Below are 20,318 nucleotides of genomic sequence, written 5' to 3'. Positions count from 1 at the left end.
TGCGGAGTGCTGGGGGTTCTGTCCTCTCTGAGGGATGATTGCAAAGCCACAAGTTGTGCGTGATAAAAGTCCGCTTTCAGCCAAGGCCCCAAAATATACAATAAATCACGCTGGAGATGCTGAAAGAGTTCACTTCCAGACACATGAGTCACTCACAGAGTTGAAGGAATGGAGAAAGCCTGATCCCACCCCCCTTAATCGCTCACCCCACTTCCTTCCAGATAACAAAGCAACAGCATTAGTGCTTCATAAAAAACAGGAAATTTAAGGCCAAGTTTGAAGATTCCGCTTTTTTAAAATAGGAATTAATAAAGATAATTAATAATTATATTCCTCTGATAAAACACTTTGAAACACTATACGAATGTTTGTTTTAAATAAATATAAGCAATAAAATTATTATTAATAGGAAAGTTCAGAGAAGGCTGGAAAACTGGATATTTTTCTTAGTTACTCCAGATGTTACAAGGACTCAATGATTTTATTAAGCTGTCCAGTTTACTTCAAATAGAGCCATAATAAAGCCTCAACCCACCAACCACATGCAGAAACCTAAAATTATTATACCAGATCCTGGAAGACAGATGTTTCCCTAATATGGGCTCTCCCCTCAAGGAGGGCTTTGAAACCTGCTCTTTACAGCAAGTCTCTGTGTTTGACCCATCGGGTGTCGAGAGCTGTGAGCAACAGTCTGGTCAGATCCTGTCAGGTGGAATTACTCGCTCGCTCTATAAATGCCACACGGCAGCAGAGCAGCAAAGGAGCAGACATGAGGTTTATACATCGGTGGCTGGAGACGAGAATCCTCCTGGTAGTAAATCGCACGCAATGAGACTCCAGGGACCATGGACGTGATCAGAATGTTGAACAGAGACCGAGCAGTGTGGAGGTGGTATCCTGTCACTGATGGAGACAAAGTGGAAAAGGTATCAGAGTTGTGCTGCAACGGAACTCATGATGTATTGGAATGCTGAGCTCCTGCATCTAAGATGTTCTGTACATCCTTACATTTGGAATTTACTTGAGCTTTCAGTTTATATTTTCAGAATTCAAAGTTGCAAAGTTAGCAGATTTACTCATTCATTCTCTTCTCACCTTCTTATAGTCGAGTAATTCAGAGTCGATCTAATAGCAGCCAAGGATGGATGACCTACTACAAGTGCTGTAGAGGGTCATATGATTTATGGCCTTATACAGCTCATACAGGAAGTCAGGTGCTAAATTAGCCAAGTGTCTCTCCACAAATTTCATGATTTTCTGACCGAACTCAGTTGAACCAAATTTCCTGCCTGGGAGCACAAGGCTGCTGGTTTAAACAATGGAGAGATACTGTAATTACAATGTGGCATTTATGACTTGATTTTTAAGGAATGTGTAAACACGTGGTAAATCAACAGATGGTGTGAGAGAAGTAGCGAACTACATGGAAGACGATGGAGAAATGGGAGACTTGCCAAGCCAACATCCTGCTTGGCTTTCAAGATGAAATGTTTGTCTGAAGGCTTCAGATAAGGGACTAATGGCGGTAAACCATCTATCAGCTGCATAACAAAGTGTAAATCTGACACAGATGTGCTCATCGTCTGTGTGTGGGACCTTTACTGTGTGTCACTCCACATAAATCTATACAATAGGCCTGGCAACAAACCATAAAACTCCAAATGAGTTTTACAAACATCACAAGAAACAAAATAAGATAACTGTGCACTTGACAAGACAACAGCAGTCAACTAACGTTGTGTCTGCATCGTTTAGGTCCCAAACGTTTATTTTAAAAGCAGGAATTAAAGAAGATTCTAGGGAGAAAATGAAAAACTAAACCAAAAAAAAATAACAAAAAAAACACAAAAATATACAAACATTCGATGTGAGTCTACGAAGCCTTGAGATAAAGTGGGTCCTGAATTGTTTTGTACAGTGTGACTATTAGCCCTGTGTCTGCTGCTCAAGTGCAGGATGTTTGTTGTTTATTCAAGTTCATTAAGTTGCATTGCATTTGTAAAATAACGTGTTTTATACACTGTATAGTTCTATACATGACCCAGTTCATTTTACATTAAAAAGAGGTATTTTTAAAACACAAATGTTTAAAAAAATCAGCACACAGTATGTGACTCTCACTTATACCTGAAGAAAGCCTTGATAGAAGCACAGTGTCAGTTGGCTCAGGACAGCATTCATAAACGTAATTTACTCAGTTTTTTTTAACATTTCCAATATCAGTCGGGTACAAATGCCTTACTTTCCATCATTTGGTGTAAAAATTAAATCCTTTCAGATTAAAAATCAGTCAGATTACTATATTTAAAAGAGAATCTAATGCAAAACATGTAAAATGAAAAATAAGCACATCACAGTAAATCAGCTACTGTACAGATTCACTTAGTACAGAAATGACAAAAGATTCATTTAGACCAGGATCAGTACATCTGTGTTGGACACGGCGTTTGTTAACAATAAGACAACCAAACACATTGTACAAACTGAAAGCCATAGATGAGCAGGAAGGGGAAAGACGATGGAAACTATGAAAAAGGTTTCCACACATTTTCCAAAGCATCCACTGATCCATTTATTTAAATTCATCTGAGTGGATTTCATTCTGATGTTTTCCTTCATATGCCTCACGTCTGCCCTCTGTTGGACAAAAGGTTACCTCGCTGACACAATTCTTCAACACCTCCGCTCCACTCTGATGGGACACATGAAGGCGGCAGCGTTGTTTGGCCTGACTTACATGCAGGTGGCTGACTAGACGGCCACTGGGTCCACAAGCGCTGAAGCTGCCACCTGGGCAGGGGGAGAGGCTTTGCCTTTGTAGCCCAGAGACAGGATGTGTTTCTGCAGATGTGTGATCCACTTCTCTTGAACAGACAAAGGTCCATGAAACACTTCTTCGCAGAACCTGGCGGAACACAGACACCGTGGTCAAACAATACAGCCCATCCTGCGTATGACTGGATGACAAAAGAATATTCCGTTTTCCTCATTCACTGTGACGACAAATATGTTTCTTTATACTCTGAACTTTAGAAACTGACCTGCACTTGAGGGAGTAGACTTTGCCCACCAGTTTGACCAGTGGTGTTAGCGGCGGCTTTGGCAGCATTGCAGGGATGCTGCCGGACCGGGGGGGTTGCTGGGAGTCCTGACCCTCCTCCCTCGTAGCAAGAACGCGTTTAGGTGGCTGGATGCCTGAAATTATAAGTATATATAGAGATATCCCTGTAAAAATCTGTGCGGGTACATTCGTTACCACCTCCTTGTTCAACTCTCACCTCTTGAGGAGCGAATATGGACGTCACCAGTCCGTGCCTGGACCTGTGATTGTCTGGGAGAGTCTTCTCTGCTCGACCTTTGTTCAGCTTTGAAGCTGCTGCCAGGCAAAGAGTCAGACTCCAAAGATAGTGAGGGTGATGCAGTACCTCTATGGGCCTGAATGAAACGCAACGTACAACAAATGAGATTTTAATGAATTGCATGTGTGTGTGTGTGAAAAGGGCAATGACAGCACAGTCCACCTTCTTGATGTAAAGGTCTCCCATACGGTAGCGCTGGGTTATCGCCGACACTCTGGCTGGGTCTTTCCGGATCAGCTCGCTGAGGAGTTCGATTGGCGAACTTGCTCCATCTGCTTTCCACTCATAGAGACCCAGCTGCCGGAGGTGAGCCCGTGCGTGGCTGGCCAGAGCTTTGCGGTTCTCAAATTCAAACCCACAAAGCTCACAAGATGCATCTGACACAAAGACAACAAGACAGGTTTTAACAAATACTAATAACGTACTAATGGATTTAATCAGAACAGACAGGACCATTATTTTTCTCAGTGGAGTCTGATGTAAGTGGTATTTCACAAGGCTGTGTTAATGTCTTACCTGTATGTGAGGCCAGGCTCTTGCCAGATGGGGATTTTTCTTTCATGGAATAATCCAAAGGTGAAGCACAGATGTTGGAGGGTGGTTCACTTGACTGGAGGCTGTCCCGGGATCTTTTAGAGCCTTGATTGTTCCACGTGACTTTGCCGGAAGTTGAAGACCCTTTCTGGCCTTCTTCACCACGCATCATGACCTCTTTGAGGAGGTCAATAGGTGACGTTCTGATTGACCACGTGAGGCCAAGCTGCCGCAGATGTGCACGAGCGTGGCATGAAAGGGCTTTGCGCGTATCAAACAACTGCCCACAGAAGTCACAAAGGACCGTTGGTGGGGACTGTACATCTAAAGAAGACACCAAGAAAACACCTTCAATTTAATGTATGTTTGCAAACAAATACACCAATCAAAGAAAAAAAAACTCAAATCTATTACTAGGATGGAGGTATTGGGTTCTGCTGTACCTGTATTCAGAGGGTTTGAAGCAACTGCAGTGGGTGAATTCTGTGCAGGAGAGTTGCTGGTAATACTTGATGCCTTTGGCTGATTAGAAATCTCACTCTCCACAGGCTCAGGCTTGGGCTTCTTAAGGAGAGGATCCACTGCTAAACAAAAACCTTTCTTAGCTTTTGGGGCTTTGCTAACTGGGGTTTGAGGAGACTGATCCTTCTTTGCTGGACTTTGCAAAAGGGAATTGGAGGAAAGTGGCGTCTGGGATTGGCTTGGACCTGGAGATAGAGTCAGGGTTGTAGGAGAGCCTGGGGGTACAGGTGGCTCTGCAGGTGAGGTTGTAGTCTTGGTTTTGGGAACGGACAGTGGTTCTAACACACCACTGCTGACTAGTTCCCCGATAGTATCGACTGCAGATTTTTTCCCCAATAACTCAATCACCCCAATCTGACGCAGGTGAGAACGAGCATGGCTTCCCAGGCCTTTGCGATTTCCAAAGCTCTCCCCGCACAGAACACAGGTATAGTCCTTAGATGGCAGTTTAGGCAGTTTTCTGGGGGGAGATGGTGGAGTGGATGGATCAGAAGGCCGTTTGGAGGAGGAACAAGAGGGACTATCCGAAGTGAGTGGCTCCTGTAGCTTACTACTGATGGGCTTGAGGTCCTCCTCTGCCATAAGCTGGTAAAGGAAATCAATAGGGCTGCCCTTAATGTCACCGTCAGGGATTCCTATCTGCCGCAGATGGGACCTGGCGTGACTGGACAGTCCCCTGCGTGTCTCGTACCAGCAGCCACAAAGTTGGCAAACATACACATCATCTTTGGTGTCTAAAGGATTAAACAAATTGTAAGAATCAGCAAACGAGTGTATTATACTTTGTTAAAACTGAAAAATTACATTAACTAACATAAAGTTAAGTATAGTATATTAAAGTAGATAGCGTAGAATAGAGTCATACCTAAGGTAATCGGGGCATCAGTGTCCAGCGGTGCCCAGAGTGGTTTAGTTTGGGCGGTTTGCTGCTCTAAGGAAGATAAGCTGCTTTCACTGACCTTAAGAGCAGAAGGGGATGAGGGGAGGTGAGTGGTTTCCTTTAAATTAGAAGAAGAGTCCTCATGATCCATCTTTTGTGGAGTCATGACCATATCAGGTTGCTTTCTGGGAGTATTCTTGTCTTTTGGTGTGGACAGAGTTATTGACTCCTGCTGGATTGTTTTATTTAGAGGTGCTGGCACAGGTCCTGATGAATCTGCTTTAAAATCAGGGAGTGAGCCTCCTCTCTCCTGGATGAGCTGGTAGAGGAACTCAATAGGTGCTCCGCTGCTTTCTGACACTGTCACACCAAGCTGCCTGAGATGGAGGCGGGCGTGGCTGGAGAGGCCTCGACGTGTCTCAAAGTATGAACCACACGCTTCACATATAACTGGCTGTGCAGTTGCTGTGGACTGTGGGGCTGCTGCTGCTGCAACGAATGATACAATGTTAGATACAAACATAATTTCAGATGAATTAAGTTAAATCCAATACATAATAGATAACAACTACAATATTTAATAACTATTGGTAGCATATTATTAAACAATAAGTATCTGTGCAGTAGTGCAAGAATACTAACTTTTCAATTAATTCAAGTTTGCAATTGCTACACAGTAAGGTCCCCTTCCTATGATGTAACCATTTCTATAAAGGTAACATAATTTTCTAAATGATACGCAAATGTAAATGAAGATAACAGCATGACAAATACAGTGACTTAAATGAACAATATTATTCCATTCATTCGTTTTTTAACAGTCTGAAAGAAAAATTGACATTTCTGTACTTCGTTGAAAAGAAATCTCATACATTACCTTGAGAATCCATGCGTACTGAGAGTATTATTGTGAATTTATCTCGAATAATAAGAATCTCAATCTCCACCAGATCCTGTGTACACAAGTGATAGAAAAACATAGGAAATGACTTAATGGAAATTAATTTACATTTAAATATATGCTAATTTATTGAACTGGTGTGTTACCGATCATAATTTATGAGTGTAACTATAAGAACAAACGTTAATTTAGCGCTTATAAATATGAAACAGTGACCCTGCACAATCTTTTAATAAAAGCTAAGGAAGCTAACTGGTAACTAAGCAAGCTAACGTTAGCTGCATGCTAGGGCTCATTCCATTTCATCTAAACAAAAACATAGATTATCTAAACATTCTACATCACCAAAAAAACAACTAATTACTTATTGGTTACATTAAAATCGAAGGGATTTTACCAAAATCTCTGACCCCGCTGCCTCACAACATATTTCAAACACTGACAACACTAGCGGAAGCGTTAGTCACGACATTTCCGGGCTTGCGTTCTTCAAAATAACGTTTATTGAAATAAATATACTTCTTCGAAATTAAGAGATTTCAAATAAGAACATCGATCAAGTCTTAGATTTTACTATGAATATTCCAAACACTACTGCAACAACTACAGAAAAACACACTAAAGAAACAGCAGGACAATATGTTAAATAAGTTTTACAGTTGGTATACTTGATCCTTGTTTGCACATTTTCCAGATAGATAAAGGCTGACTTTTGAATCAATGTTGAATTTAATGCAGGAAGCTGCATAAGAGAGCATTCACGTTCAAAAGGTTCAGAATTATGCTTGTACGAAACAAAAGAAGTCGTTTGTTTTGAAAGGTGTTTATCCACATCCGGAGGCCGCCGCTCGTCCCGCCTTCATCTTCCACGCACCTCTCCGTCCTTTGGTACTTAGTCTCCTGTCTGCAGCAGCCGCTCGCTCTGCCAAGTTCTCCACAGCTCTACCCAGCGACAGGCGAGTCACAGGTTAGTTGTTTTGGGGTTTGTTTGATGCTGTACTTTTTGGTGCACCTGACTTAGGCACCAGAACAAAGAGCTAAAGAAGGCCATGCAACGGATTAAGCTAACGTGAGGCTAGTCAGGCGGCGAGGCTCGGTTGCCTCGCTATTCCTCAAGTGTTCGGGCCTGTTTCTGGTTCTTCCTTTGTTTCTGGGTCTTCTTTGTCCGTGTGCTGCACTTTGCAGGAGGAAATCCTGTCGTTTGTCAAAGAGCACCGTCCATAGCGTGACAGACTTGAACTCAAGTTAACCCCGAACTTTGACCAGCATTTCTGCTGCAACCGCGGAGCTTCATAAATCACATCTTGTTTCTGAAGCGCTAACAAAGAGTTACTAGTATCCTTATCTGACCTTTTGTGGGGTTTGATTGTATTCAAATATTTCACGTATAAGTTAAAGCTTGTTTTTCTGTCAGCTTCATTTTAAAAGTACAAAACTATTAATCCGTGTATCCAAGTATTGCTTTGCGCTTATGTAATCCGCTTATGGGACTGTTGTTCCCTACTGAAGGATGGAAATGAGCATGACTTGCATGTGACTTTCAGTGAAAGAGCTTTTGAGCCTTAAAACCTGCTGAGTTACTGGTCTTTAGTCTTTTTTTTTTACTCCCTGTACCGAGAATGCTGCTGGTGGCAACTCCACCCAGCTGCACTTATCTATTTGATAAGCATCAGTAACTTTTGTCTCCTCCCAGCAACTTCGTGTCACCACCAGCATCATGTCTTCTGGAAACGCCAAAATCGGCAAACCTGCCCCTGCATTCAAAGCCACAGCTGTAGTGGACGGACAGTTCAAGGACATCCAGCTGTCCGATTACAAAGGTGACTGTTTTCTCATAGATCACATACACCAGTATATTGATGGTGTTTATACATTAAACATATGTTAGTTATGATGCTCAATATCTGTAAAATAAAATTCTATGCATCTCTGCAAGGTCCAGTCTACTTCAGTTGGTTTGGTAAACCAGAATACACATGTTGCTAATGTTGTCATTTGTGCTCTGCAGGGAAGTATGTGGTCCTGTTCTTCTACCCCCTGGACTTCACGTTTGTGTGTCCCACTGAGATTGTGGCTTTCAGCGACAGGGCAGAGGAGTTCCGCAATATCGGCTGTGAGGTTATTGGCTGCTCCATAGACTCTCATTTCAGCCACTTGGCATGGTAAGTGTCTCTGAGAAAACTGTGGCTCAGGTCATAGACGGGTCTCTGTAACTGTGTGCACCAGGAACTTTGCTACATACAAGATGCTGTTTCTTTAGGTCTGAACAACCTTCTCAACTACTTTAAGGTTTTTTATGTAGGGAAACTCTGCCAGGAGACCTCAACTTGGCTTAAAAGTATTCCGTTATGAAGTTGTCAGGTATATCTAAAATGGTCTAGTGCCTTTTGGCATGTTTTATTACATCGTTAATGGTTTGGTTTTCTGGTAGATGTGAAGCAACACCCACCCTAATTTATCAGTTTATCTGCAGTCACTCTGCTTGTCTGCAAAGTCTTGATAAGTTCTAAGGCAACGGTTTCTAATTCCAGGTTCTAAGTAAACCTTTAATCATCTATCAATAAATTAAACAACTGCATTATTGATTTGACTTTTACAGTCACACTTACCGTATGCTCAGAACACTTCTGTGTGCACTGTTAAATACTTTATGGGAAGTTCAGTTGTTGAAGTGCTTGTATTACATCTCACCTAAATAATTAAGCGCAGTCCAGTCATTTCCAGGTGGATGCTTCATTCGGTGGATATTCGCTAATTACACTGTAATTTGATCCTAACAGGATAAACACACCCAGGAAGCAGGGAGGTCTAGGTAACATGAAAATCCCTCTTTTGGCAGACCTCACCAAGTCAATCTCCACAGACTATGGTGTGCTGAAGGAGGACGACGGCATCGCATACAGGTTAGGCTGATGGCATTTTGTAATAGTGACCAAGTAAGTGTTGAAAGAAAACCGAAACCTTGTGTTCTTCATCTCAGGGGGCTATTTGTGATCGATGATAAGGGCACCCTGAGGCAGATCACAATCAATGACTTACCTGTGGGTCGCTCTGTGGACGAGACTCTGCGTCTAGTCCAGGCCTTCCAGCACACAGATAAATATGGAGAAGGTCAGTAAATGGTTCCCAATTTAATTTACAGGCACTGAACACCAACATGTCCAATAGATAGATATAATATAAAACTGTTTCTTTTACTTGAATCCAAGACTTTATTCACATGCACACCTCCATTGCAACAATCACATCTCCAACATAACATGTGGTAGGGGGGACAACATTTTTCAAAGGAAGCTACTGGAGTTCCACAGTTCGGTTAGATTGTGGGTATAACCTTGCATTGTTCATTTACCAACCCGATGTTTGCTCTTGCAAAGTCCAATGTCTGTTATTATGGTACATTATGGTCTATTCCTCGTGGTGAACTTTGTCCATTCTCCCTCTCACTGCAGTGTGCCCTGCTGGCTGGAAACCTGGAAACGATACCATCATCCCAGACGTCCAAAAGAGCAAAGAATTCTTCTCCAAGCAGTAAATGTGAAGCTCTCCTACCTGACTTTCTAACCATAGCACTTGCATTCAAATGAGCGGCTCGGTGTGAAGCAGTATCTCATGGCGTCCAGTCTAATGATTTAACCCAACAAATCTTCAGAAGTTGTTAGGAAAAGAAATCCGAAACACGTACTTCCAAAGTACAGTGAGATGACCTCATAGTCTCAGGCACTGAAGTGTAGTAGTTCTGTTCCTTTTTCAGAAGAAGTATCCATATTTTTCTTGCTGTCATGTTACCAACTTCAATAAAGCTTTGGGAAGTTTGACTTCTGCTGTACTGTCGTCCCATTTACGGCCACCAGATGGCGCTATAAGACTTCCTGCGTTGCACACTGACTTATACTAGTTTAGTGACTTTACAACTTTCAGGTATGAAGCCAACAACAAACATTTTTTAAATTTTATCTCTCAGTTCTGGCTACTGTGTCTGGCAGATGATCTGAGTGTGTCAGACTGGGGAGTGTTTGTTAATATTGGAGTTCTTGTCTTTGACTCAGCTCAACTTGTTGGTGTCACATGGCTCTGACTTGGGAAAGGCTGGATTGTTGGAAATAGGAAAATAACAACGCTGACCTAAATGACTGTCTTGGATACAGACTGCATCAAAACAAGTTTCACATCGTGTCAAATGTGTCATGTTGTTTAGCTAAAATAACTTTAATATATATTTAGACTCATAAGTGCATCTTGGGTTGCAATAAACTCCTACATGTAGGTTCCAAGTTCATTTCCCAACACTATATGTGCCAACGTCTCTTTGCACCAGTTCTTGTAATTTCTATCTCTCAATCACCAGAAAGTCGTCTGCGTGTTGATCGGGAACTTTCTGCAAACATTTTCCTGAACTGACGTTCTCACGGCTTGTTTTGGGAAATTGAAAGCAGAATGGGGAAACTCCCCTAACTCTCAAACGCGCCGCTCATTGACAAGGCTCGTCCACACACATGCACACTGTGGTGTAAAAGAGGGCGTGTAGGGGAGAGCACAGCCCTTCTGACGGGTAGTGTAGGAGGGAGTTCCCGGAAACCGACTCGTGATGTGACGTTCGTAAGCTAAATTGGCCATATTTGGGGGGACGTGCGTACGTCAGGAGGGAAACAGTCCTACGCTGGGGCGTCTCCAACGTCAGGCCGCTACTGTAAACTCGACTGCTGATCGGAGAGATCACTAACAGTGTGGTTACGTTAACGAGAAGTTCGCAACTGTGACCCTTCCTAAGAAGTGACGGCTTAAAATACACAACCCCAATAAGGAAAAACACCGGATATTTCTCTTTTTTACAATTTCATTTACTTAAATATTCTGTACAAGTAAAAAAAATAATCAGGTTCAAACACGAATAACTTACATAGGCATCACCAATAGCATTAAAGAAAATGTAAACAGGCAAAGCCAGAATGACACTTTTAAAAACGTTGTTCAAAAATGCCCGAAGTGTTTTAGTATTGTTTTTTAGTCTTGCAATGTGTGATCCAGTCGTCAGCCGAACGGCTATAAAGATATTGTTCGCTGTGTTGTCAGTGCGGTTCTTCTCCAGTGTTCGTAAAAGTGCATCGTTTCCCTAATAAGACTTCACTTTGGGCGCCAGCATGAGCTGACAGCCACTGCTCACATGCGTCATGACTTTCTGTTTGAGTTGCGCCACCTGCTCGCGCAGTAGCGACGCCGTGTTCGACAGTCCGGCGTTGTCCGTTTTCAGCACTTTGACTTTGTCCTCGAGGCGAGCGATGCGCTCCAACTTGCGCCTGCGGCACTTCGACGCCGCGATCCGGTTCCTCTGCCGCTTGCGCTCCGCTTTGATCCTCTCCTGATTCTCCAGGTCGATGGGGGACATCGGCGGCGAGCTGTTGTCGCTGCTGTGCATGTCCGGGACTGTCTGCGGCTCCTCTTTCAAGCCGCCGTACCGCTGCGAGTGGAGCCCCGCCGCGCTCAGGGAGTGCTGGAAGTGGTGGGATCCGTGCGCGACGGTCTGCGCGTGCTGGTGGTACTGAGGCAGGTAGCTGATTGTGGTGGACGGGTAGTTGGCGGCGGCGGACAGGTTGGGGTTCGTGCTGCAGCTGTTCAGGTTGGTGTACTCGAGCGACTCCGGCTGCATGGGGGAGCCGAACACAGAAGAAGGGCACGAGATGCCACCGGCGCCGATGGACACGTTCGGAGGAGCCATCTGGTTCATCTTGTGCAGGTCGTCCAGCGCTTTCACAAAGCCTTCAGCGAAGCCCTCCTGCTCCTCTGTGATCCCGCGGTTGTAGAGGTACTGGGGAGGCGTCGGCGTTGTAGTGATGACTCCGTTGCTGTTCTGGATGATCAGTCGCTCCAGTTCAGGGGAGGCGAGCTTCAGCGAGCCCACGTCCGCCGACCCCGCGGAGTAGAAATCACTCTCGGCGCGCAGGTGCTGCGACTTGAAGTTTGCGTTCCGATATGAATCGGAGAAGTTCAAGTTCATATTCTGCTTAAGCAGCTTGTAGTCTGTCAGGGATGCGCCTGGGTGGCCATAAGCAGAGAGAAACGAGTCGTCATAAAAAGGCTGTTCCATTATTGTGGACATATTTCAAATCAGACAGTCAAATACAAGAGTGCGCTGCAAAGGTGCTGCTCGGACACCGGGGCGTCAGTGTCCCAAAACGAGTCAATCTCCAGCACAGAGTCCCGCTGTATTATTATACCGAAGATCAAAACTACCAAAACAGCAAAACTTCCAAAATAGTGGAACTGTACTGTACCAAGGAGTCGATTTGTACCTTTGGTCGGATTCAAAGCGGAGTCCAATGATTAATTCAGTTGTTTTCAATCCACTCGTGTGTAGATGAGCCCCTTTTTTGCTCTCAAACAGCGCTCTACGCGTTTCCTCTTTACTGACAGGCGGCCGCCCAGCACCGCGGCTTTTTATGCCGTGCGCTTTGCGGAGCTCTCCGGCCTGCTCGCTGATTGGCCCGATGCTCCGCGCTCCCCGCCTCCGAGATGTCACACACACACTTGATGACGTAGTTGCCAGGAACTCGCAGAGTAAACAAGACGAGGCCTATTCGGCGTGAGGTGAAGTCAACCCAGGTAAAGCCTTGGGCTATAATGTCCCACTTCAAGGAAACGTTCGCGCCGTTTGTTCTGTGTTAACGGTCCGTTTCAGTGTGTCCCACAGTGATGCACAGCGCCTCGAGCCTGTTACAGTCCAAACTTCCAGACTCCAACGGCCACTCTGACTTTGCTCTCTACAACCACCCGACCGGTTGGGATAGGATATATACTCTAGCGCTGAGTCACGCGATACGAGCCGATACGGGCCAGTCCATATTTGGATATCCTGGCGCACCGGTTCCTCCCCGACGGGAGCGGGAAGCCGATCCCATCCTGGCGCGCGCCCAGCTCTCCTCAGCGTGAGAGGTGGAGGAGGCGCAGTGCTTCCCTCCTTCAGCCGCCAGGCAGGGAGAGGTTGCGTTAACTCCCGGGTGCGATGTGCTCAGAACATCAGGAGGCACAACGTGTGAAAAGTAAGGCACATTCAAGACAAAACAAGTTGTTATTGCGATGACAACATTTAAATAGTGTTGATAAAATGGTTTTAATCCATAATGGTGGAAGGAGTTGAACCCACTCGGGCTTTACCTACTTTAAATAACCATTCAGCGTTTGAGCAGTTATTTCAGTAGAATTAAAAGGAATGTGGCATCACATGACCAGTGGACCTCCTTACCTTTGTTATTATGGTGCTATAAGTTATAGGTTGCGGCAGGCTGAACAAATGACGCAGCCTCTAAGGTATTCAGTTTGAGGGCAGACATACCCCTGAACTGAACATCTGTTTGATAGAAAAGACATAGACGTCTTCTCTGTATGGTAATGACCTCTGAATCACTCCCCAACAGGCCCTGTGCCCACGCACGTTTGTGTTTCTATCCACTTCGACTTTCTGTCCTTCTACAAGGCTGCCAACTTCTCTGTGTGTGTGTGTGTGTGTGTGTGTGTGTGTGTGTGTGTGTGTGTGTGTGTGTGTGTGTGTGTGTGTGTGTGTGTGTGTGTGTGTGTGTGTGTCTTTCTATGGAAATCCTTGTCAACAGTGTTGATTTCGATCAGATAATACAGCTATCGTGCTAAATAACACATTTCCCAAAATGCAATGAGAAAAGCCCCTGCCCTCCAAAGGCCTGTATTCGCACTTTGAGTTTAAAACACAGGTTTCCGATGAGCCTCAAGCTGACGTGACGTTGTCCTTTATTATTAATTGCGTGCGTATGCTGTCGGCCAGTTTTTTAGGACATGTACAGCAACGGTACTTGTAGCTACGCACCTGCTCTTGTCACACGCTTATCAGTTCGGCCTCTCGCTGAAACTGTGGTCTGACCTGTCGTTCAGATCATGTGGTCGCGAAAAAGAAACATCGTAGGGGAAACAGAGGAACAGAAGCAGTTTCAGGAAAACAGAGCATATCACTCAGTGGTCAGTTCCAGTTTCAGAGTGACCTCATCCACTGACTAAAGGTCACTTTAGAGTCTGCGTGACATTTCATAAACCCGTGGCCTCCTCGTTCTCAGGAACATGTCATTTACATGTTGTTTGGTTCTAATTGAGACCTATAATTGTCTGTGAAGGTCGCGGCCGTTTTGTGCTCACATGCACGCGATCGCTATCTCTGCAGCTATGAAGAGAGATTCACAGAAGTTCGAGCAGCAGCGTACATGGAATTCTTTCACTTTCTGCGAGCGCTGGCGTGATCGGTGCTGAAAGATAAGATAATGGAGAGCAGCAGCACGAGCGAGTAGATTCTGGAGAGTGCAGGGGAGCACGGTGCCGTCTGAAATGATTCAGACCCCTTCTCCACATTTAGGTTTCTGTAGAATCCACTTAAAATAGATACAAAGGCCAATGATTCCCTTCAGTCTGTCAACATTACACTGTACATGTGTCATTTGTAAGAAATGTCAAATGTCAACTGCACGACTGTACCCACTGAGTCATGATTTAAGTTTTCAACATGTATATTTACAGAGAACTGAACCACCTGAAACCAGACAGGGCGGCTGACTGAGCGGATTCTACCACAGTCTGCGATGATTTGCAAAATCATACAATTATCAGGACGGGTTTACGGAAAATCTGATATAATTCAGCGAAATACAAGCGTTTTGTGAGAGAGGAGGAATCAGTGGAAAGCCTCCGAGCTGCTGATGTTCGTTTGGCCTTCATGGCGACTTCATCCTTTGCATGCCGCCTCCTCCCTCCCTCCCTCCCACCACAGCCTCCCCGCTTATTCAGTCGCTAAAAACTGTCCGGCTTTATTAAATGAACCAGAAGTAACATCTCCTCCGAATCTTTGGCAAGGTCTTCCACGCTGGAAGCCCAATGACCTGGAAGTGGCCTGTAGGTGGGGTGAGTCAGGTAGGGCCGCTCGTCCCCGTGAGGAGGGGACAGCTCACTCCCTCACACGGCATGTTGACGCCCGACGAAGACCGCCGCTCCCCGACGACCGCGCGGTCGCTGACGATTGATGCTAACAAGCGGCGGTCGTCAATTCCTCATTCAACCCTTCCTCCCCAAGCTGAACTCAACCTCCTCCCTGCGACGGACGCCTTCCTCTTCCTCCTCCTCATCGTTATTTGGCTGCCCGTGGGAAATTGAACCGCCTTGCGCATGTAATCGCTTTAATGAAGACATGTTTAATCAGCATATTCTTGCTCTGTAGCTCCCAGATAGTGCCAAGGAGCCTTATAGCGACGGGAGACCTTTATCACAAGACAAGATGATTGCTGGGGCCAAATGAGTGTGGCAGGAAAAGGCGGTCGGGCCCAGCTGTCCCCCGGGGCTGACGTAACGCATATGGAGCTGTCCTTCCCACTTCTCCTCCATCTCCACAGATGTTTAAACTCCCTGTCACTCTGCCCAGTCCGCTAACAAGGCAAGCAGCAGGAAGAAGAGCTTTAATTAGGTCTAATCTCGCTCCGCATGCCCATTTGCTTTATTAATTGAATTGGCTCATTGTTGCCTCTTATGCTGGATCGAGATTCCATTTTGATCTTAATTAATAGCGTGTGAGCAGGCTGTTGTTAACCGTGAGGGGGAAGCTACCGTCCGTACCCTTTTACATATTCTGCGTTCTTAATGTCACGTTGCGGCCCAGATGAAGACAACGTGAGGAAACTCGAGTTCATCTTGTCTGTTTATATTTATATAACAGGATGTAGGGAGCCTAAGTTGATGATGTATTGTTATTTAAAGTGGGTGCACCTCATGGTTCAGTGCTAGGCCACCTGTTATTCAGTTTATATGTTATTAGGTTTGCACCTTGGTGTCACAACATAGATTTTAAAATGTACGCTGGCAACACCACGTACATTTAGCACTTATCTGTTTATTCTCTGAAGGGCAACAGGAGCGTAAGATCAGGTCATCGGGGCCACACGTCTTAACCACAACACCACATCCTTTAGACAGTACAAACGCTACGCTGTTGGACTCTTTTACACAATGATTTAAGACTTCTCGTGCAGGTATTTGAGCACATTACCAGCTAGAGTTGGCATTTAGAGTTTTGTGCTGTGTGCCCCTTTTTCTCTTTCATCTATTGAGCTATAATGTACTGCCTGCTCTAATTCTGGGTTCGCCTCAGAACATTTACACCTCAGTTGTCAGTAAAAATGACAATTGAACTGTTAATTATGCACATGCATATACGTATTAGTCAATCAAGGAAAACCCAAGGAAAAAGAAGAGGCTTAAATGACAGAAGTCCCTGGTTTGACCTACAATTAAAAACACAACAAAGGTCCCCTATAGTTCATAAACTGATGACAAATGAGCAAAGGAGTAAAGTGACGAAGCAAGTGGGAGTCAAAGCACTCCAGTTTCTCCAGGCACACCCAAACAAGAGACATCATACGATTGCTGTGAAACTCTGAGGGTTGATATACTGTAAATGACTGAAACGCTGTTGTGACATTTTGCTGATGTAGTTTGGCCTTAATCTGTGACTGTAGCCGTAAATCAAATAAATACTAATCAGCTAAAATTAAAATCCTCTCGTGCCCCATCTTACTGTAACATTTACGTTCATCTTGAAGCTGAGGGAGGAAAGGTGGACCGTGTTGCGGACATTTGATTCCTGTCTGGCGCCAGCAGAGTGTTCCTCTTTGTCAGAATAGGAGAAGTGAATGTGAAGGGGCAGGAGGCCAGTGCGTGGAGGATTTGGGTACACCGCGTTTTCATTTCCTCAATAAGTTGCAGTAACGGGCCAGCTGTGGTGCCGGTGTGGCAACCGTGGGCTTGGCGAGGGTCGGGTCAGGGATAGTGGTAATGGACTCAACGCATCGGCAGATGTAGGAACAAGCGTTTGTTCACATTAACGGCTCATGTTTGTGACAGTAACAGCAATAAAACCATAAATAATGCGTTAACAACTTAGGTCACATAGCTTTTACTTGGTTTAACCTTTAAAAACACATTAAAACAAACAGAGTTAGAAGCTTTCAGTACAATACAGTCATGTTTGGTTGCTATGGATGCAAATTAGCCTTTTCAAACATTTTGCCTAATTATAAAGCACATTAATGGTTCTATCTGTGAGCTATCACTCATCTGCAGCTGAACTTTCTCAGCAGGGCTGTACTTCACTTAAACAAGTAGCTCGGTATTCAACGGGAAGGCACTTTCGCCTGTTTCTGTTTACGAATAGATGAGCATTCACCCAGCAGCATCTTTCAGTCTAACCAGTTCACATCCAATGATTATTATTATTGTTATTAGTCTCAGGAGGACGCAGAGACACATTTGCAGGACAGGCATCCGTCTCGTCATCCAACGCTCGAAGCAGAAAGCTTCGGGTCAAGGTTTGTTGCTGCATATCACGCGTGCCTTGCGCTCGAATTCCGAGGGGGTGGATCGCGACCTCGTGGAAAACTCTCTGCAGGATTCCTTCCTTTAAAAAAAAAAAAAAAAAAAAAAAAAATCATATTGACCTGTGAGAAAAGGTGCTCAGGAGCTCATTCACACGAGAGACAAGCGTAACATTAATCACCGTAGCTGGTAAATGACTTGGCTTATTTACACTCCACGCGTAGAATGAGAGACTGTGGTATTGGTTTTGAGGTTAGGAGCCTCACTGCAGCCTACACAATTTCCCAGCAGGTAATTCAAATGAAACACGGTAGCTATGTTTATCTCCCAGTTCAAAGGCAGCGTTGTTAATCTACTGATCTGGTTACTGTAGTAAGAGGCCAAACCCCAAACAATACAGATTTCCAAGAACAGTTCTGTCTGTGTTTTATGTGCCTCCAAGAGTGAACTGCATATTTATATATTTGGATTTTATTATGGACAATATTAGGGTGTGTGAATAATTTGTGTGTTTGCCGCTATAATGCATGGCAGTGCATGTCCTCATTGCAACTCTGCCTGTAAGTGAAAGTACCTGTATTAGCATTATGAGAAATGTTTAGCAAACAAAACAAGCACCCAGGGAAAGGACAGTGTGTCTAATCGTGTGGTTACTGGCGAGGCCGTCAGTGCAGGTCGAGTCTGAAACTGTGTAGGCGCCCGCGGCACATTCTGAGGCTCTCAGCGCGGCTGGTGATCACCGAGACTCAGCACTTCTCGACCCCGCTGCTTCCTGGAAATGTGGCAGAGAAGAGTGAAGGGAAGTGGAAGCCGCGGCCTGGCTCTGCGAGAAGCCAAGCGTGACTGGTCCAACGCCGAGCACCCGGCCGGGCTCAAGGGCAGTTGAGTTCAGGTGAACGCCTGTCGACCGCCCCAGACGATTCCCTCGTTACAGTGTTCTGCTTTGACACGTTTAAAGCAAGCAACAAAGACCAGCTGAAGATATAATTATACAGTCAGTATTTCATCATCTCGTCAACTGTCTGTTTGAATGTTATCATTACACTGCATCATAAATGGTTTAGTCAACGACACCAGCAAAATCCTAACATAACATTTTTAATTCATACATAATCCAATTGAGAAGAGCGAGAAGGATCCCAGTCATAACACACTCCAACCTTATCTCCTTATTAGTCACTCGAGCCCCTCAAACCTTCGTCTGAATTCTGCAGTCACAAACATTTCAGCCATAATTTACTGCACAGCACAAATGTCACCTTCAAGCAAAGCCCACTTGTATTTTCTTTACCAGAAGTGGCTCACCAGTCTGGGTTTTCTCCTCTCTGTCACACACACACACACACACACACACACACACACGCACACACACACACACACACACACACACACATGCACATACACGCACACACACACTTTCCTGTCAAAGGATTCTTATTGTCATACAAAGAATGTCAAGTGGCCGAGTAGAAAGGGGGTCAAAAGTGATTTCTTTCATATATGCCTCAACTCAGATCTACAAGTAAGTTCCATGATCATTTGTGCATCGATACGACTTCTCCTCAGACTGTGGCTGTGACTGAGGAGAAAGGTTTTACTTGTTGTTGAGTAGATATTACTACCGCATTTACTCTGTGTGTGTGTGTGTGTGTGTGTGTGTGTGTGTGTGTGTGTGTGTGTGTGTGTGTGTGTGTGTGATAGAATTCTGTCTAAGCCCTTTGTTTTCATGGGTCTTTTATCTGGAAGCTTTATGGTGTAAAAAACATTTCCTGCCAAATTAGTCACCACCGTATTCCAGTCTACAGACCTTTGAGTGCAATAAGTGTAGAGGTAAACTCTGTGTGCGTGTGTGCTTGTGTGTGGAGGTGTTGGGAAAGATGCTAATCGCCATAGTAGAAATTACACACAAGCCAAAACACAAACCACAGAATGTTAGTTATAAACATGAGACTCATTTATGACATTTGCTTTCTCCCCTCAGTCCCTCAGTAACATCACAAGTACATTGTTCATGTGCTCTTCTGAAAACGTGATAAGGGACATGTTTTCAGTTATTGTACTTTCCATAATGGTCAGCTTTTTGAGAAGGGGAACACTACGTTTACGTGGTAGAATGCACTTGGCTTTGTACTAACCGTGCTGGGTGTGATCCCCAGTGGCCCTTCTGTTCGCATGTTCTCCTCATTCATGTGTCCCACAGTCTTAAAGCATGCAGTCAGGTTGAATGGAGACTCTAAATCACCCGTGGGTGTGAGAGTGTGGTGGCTGTCTGTGCATATACTGCATGTAGCCCTGTGATGGACAGGCACCCTCTCCAGGGTGAACCCTGCCTCTCGCCCGACTGTAGGCTGTGGGATCCAGCTAAGGCCTGGGCAGTGAGCATAGCTTTGCTCCTTTCATTCAATGTGACCGTCACAACAATCAAAGAAGGCATTCCCATGAGAGCAAAGGGGAATGAGACGCACCGAGGGGGAGCCTCAATCACTCATTTATAGTCATACCTTTGACAAAAAAAACATCCCCTGAACGAACACAAGCGCCGTAGACCCAGAAGTGAAGCGATCACTTCACATTTTTAACTTTTTCACATAAAACACGGACCATATGTGCTCGGGTACTGATTTCAAGAGTTCTCTGTCAGAGAACGAGGTTTCATTTTGTGGCAGTTTAGGAACAAGCGCCAGATAATGAGCGATGGCGAGATGCTGCCTGGTAGAAGCTCAGTAATCTCTAACGCGGTGGTGGAGAC

General features: G+C 44.8%; 3 protein-coding genes across 6 annotated transcripts; 1 reads left to right on the top strand and 2 right to left on the bottom strand.

Moving 5' to 3' along the window:
- Nucleotides 1–1,736: 1,736 nt before the first annotated feature.
- LOC114860386 (protein Wiz-like) lies at nucleotides 1,737–6,696 on the bottom strand. Of its 2 annotated transcripts, none has more exons than XM_029158942.3 (9): nucleotides 6,594–6,696; nucleotides 6,173–6,248; nucleotides 5,281–5,784; nucleotides 4,337–5,149; nucleotides 3,876–4,217; nucleotides 3,522–3,736; nucleotides 3,279–3,435; nucleotides 3,042–3,195; nucleotides 1,737–2,905 (listed from the first exon to the last, which is right to left on the bottom strand). In XM_029158942.3, exons 2-9 carry the CDS (start codon nucleotides 6,183–6,185, stop codon nucleotides 2,752–2,754), a joined length of 2,352 nt encoding a protein of 783 aa, XP_029014775.1. In that variant the 5' UTR covers nucleotides 6,186–6,248; nucleotides 6,594–6,696; the 3' UTR covers nucleotides 1,737–2,751. The 2 variants fall into 2 exon arrangements, with proteins under 2 accessions (XP_029014775.1, XP_029014784.1); XM_029158951.3 differs by having other exon boundaries at nucleotides 5,281–5,781.
- A 308-nt stretch (nucleotides 6,697–7,004) lies between these two features.
- Nucleotides 7,005–10,014, top strand: prdx2 (peroxiredoxin 2). Its single transcript, XM_029148170.2, has 6 exons — nucleotides 7,005–7,163; nucleotides 7,890–8,016; nucleotides 8,205–8,358; nucleotides 8,977–9,099; nucleotides 9,177–9,307; nucleotides 9,649–10,014. The coding sequence occupies exons 2-6, from the start codon at nucleotides 7,914–7,916 to the stop codon at nucleotides 9,729–9,731; spliced, it is 594 nt and encodes a 197-aa protein (XP_029004003.1). The 5' UTR covers nucleotides 7,005–7,163; nucleotides 7,890–7,913; the 3' UTR covers nucleotides 9,732–10,014.
- Nucleotides 10,015–11,015: 1,001 nt separating this feature from the next.
- On the bottom strand, nucleotides 11,016–12,957 carry LOC114854070 (transcription factor JunB-like). 3 transcript variants are annotated; one of them, XM_055508852.1, is made up of 2 exons: nucleotides 12,469–12,957; nucleotides 11,016–12,229 (listed from the first exon to the last, which is right to left on the bottom strand). In XM_055508852.1, the coding sequence occupies exon 2, from the start codon at nucleotides 12,189–12,191 to the stop codon at nucleotides 11,310–11,312; it is 882 nt and encodes a 293-aa protein (XP_055364827.1). In that variant the 5' UTR covers nucleotides 12,192–12,229; nucleotides 12,469–12,957; the 3' UTR covers nucleotides 11,016–11,309. The 3 variants fall into 3 exon arrangements, with proteins under 3 accessions (XP_055364827.1, XP_029003983.1, XP_029003979.1); XM_029148150.3 differs by having other exon boundaries at nucleotides 12,487–12,957; XM_029148146.3 differs by having other exon boundaries at nucleotides 11,016–12,957.
- Nucleotides 12,958–20,318: the final 7,361 nt, after the last annotated feature.

Source organism: Betta splendens, chromosome 1 (genome assembly GCF_900634795.4).
Source record: "Betta splendens chromosome 1, fBetSpl5.4, whole genome shotgun sequence".
NCBI lineage: Eukaryota > Metazoa > Chordata > Actinopteri > Anabantiformes > Osphronemidae > Betta > Betta splendens.
The sequence above is the reverse complement of the archived record's forward strand: the minus strand, read 5'-3'. Positions and strand labels throughout refer to the sequence as shown.

What these genes read in the sequence shown, in the direction of transcription:
- prdx2 (XM_029148170.2), top strand. Translation starts at nt 7,914, where the DNA reads ATGTCTTCTGGAAACGCCAAAATCGGCAAACCTGCCCCTGCATTCAAA. An exon ending in CATTTCAGCCACTTGGCATG is followed by an intron (nt 8,359 to 8,976) that starts GTAAGTGTCTCT and finishes TGATCCTAACAG; the next exon opens with GATAAACACACCCAGGAAGC. An exon ending in CACAGATAAATATGGAGAAG is followed by an intron (nt 9,308 to 9,648) that starts GTCAGTAAATGG and finishes CTCTCACTGCAG; the next exon opens with TGTGCCCTGCTGGCTGGAAA.
- LOC114854070 (XM_029148146.3), bottom strand. Translation starts at nt 12,293, where the DNA reads ATGTCCACAATAATGGAACAGCCTTTTTATGACGACTCGTTTCTCTCT.
- LOC114860386 (XM_029158942.3), bottom strand. An exon ending in TGATGCCCCGATTACCTTAG is followed by an intron (nt 5,150 to 5,280) that starts GTATGACTCTAT and finishes TTAATCCTTTAG; the next exon opens with ACACCAAAGATGATGTGTAT. An exon ending in GTCTACTCCCTCAAGTGCAG is followed by an intron (nt 2,906 to 3,041) that starts GTCAGTTTCTAA and finishes GTGTTCCGCCAG; the next exon opens with GTTCTGCGAAGAAGTGTTTC.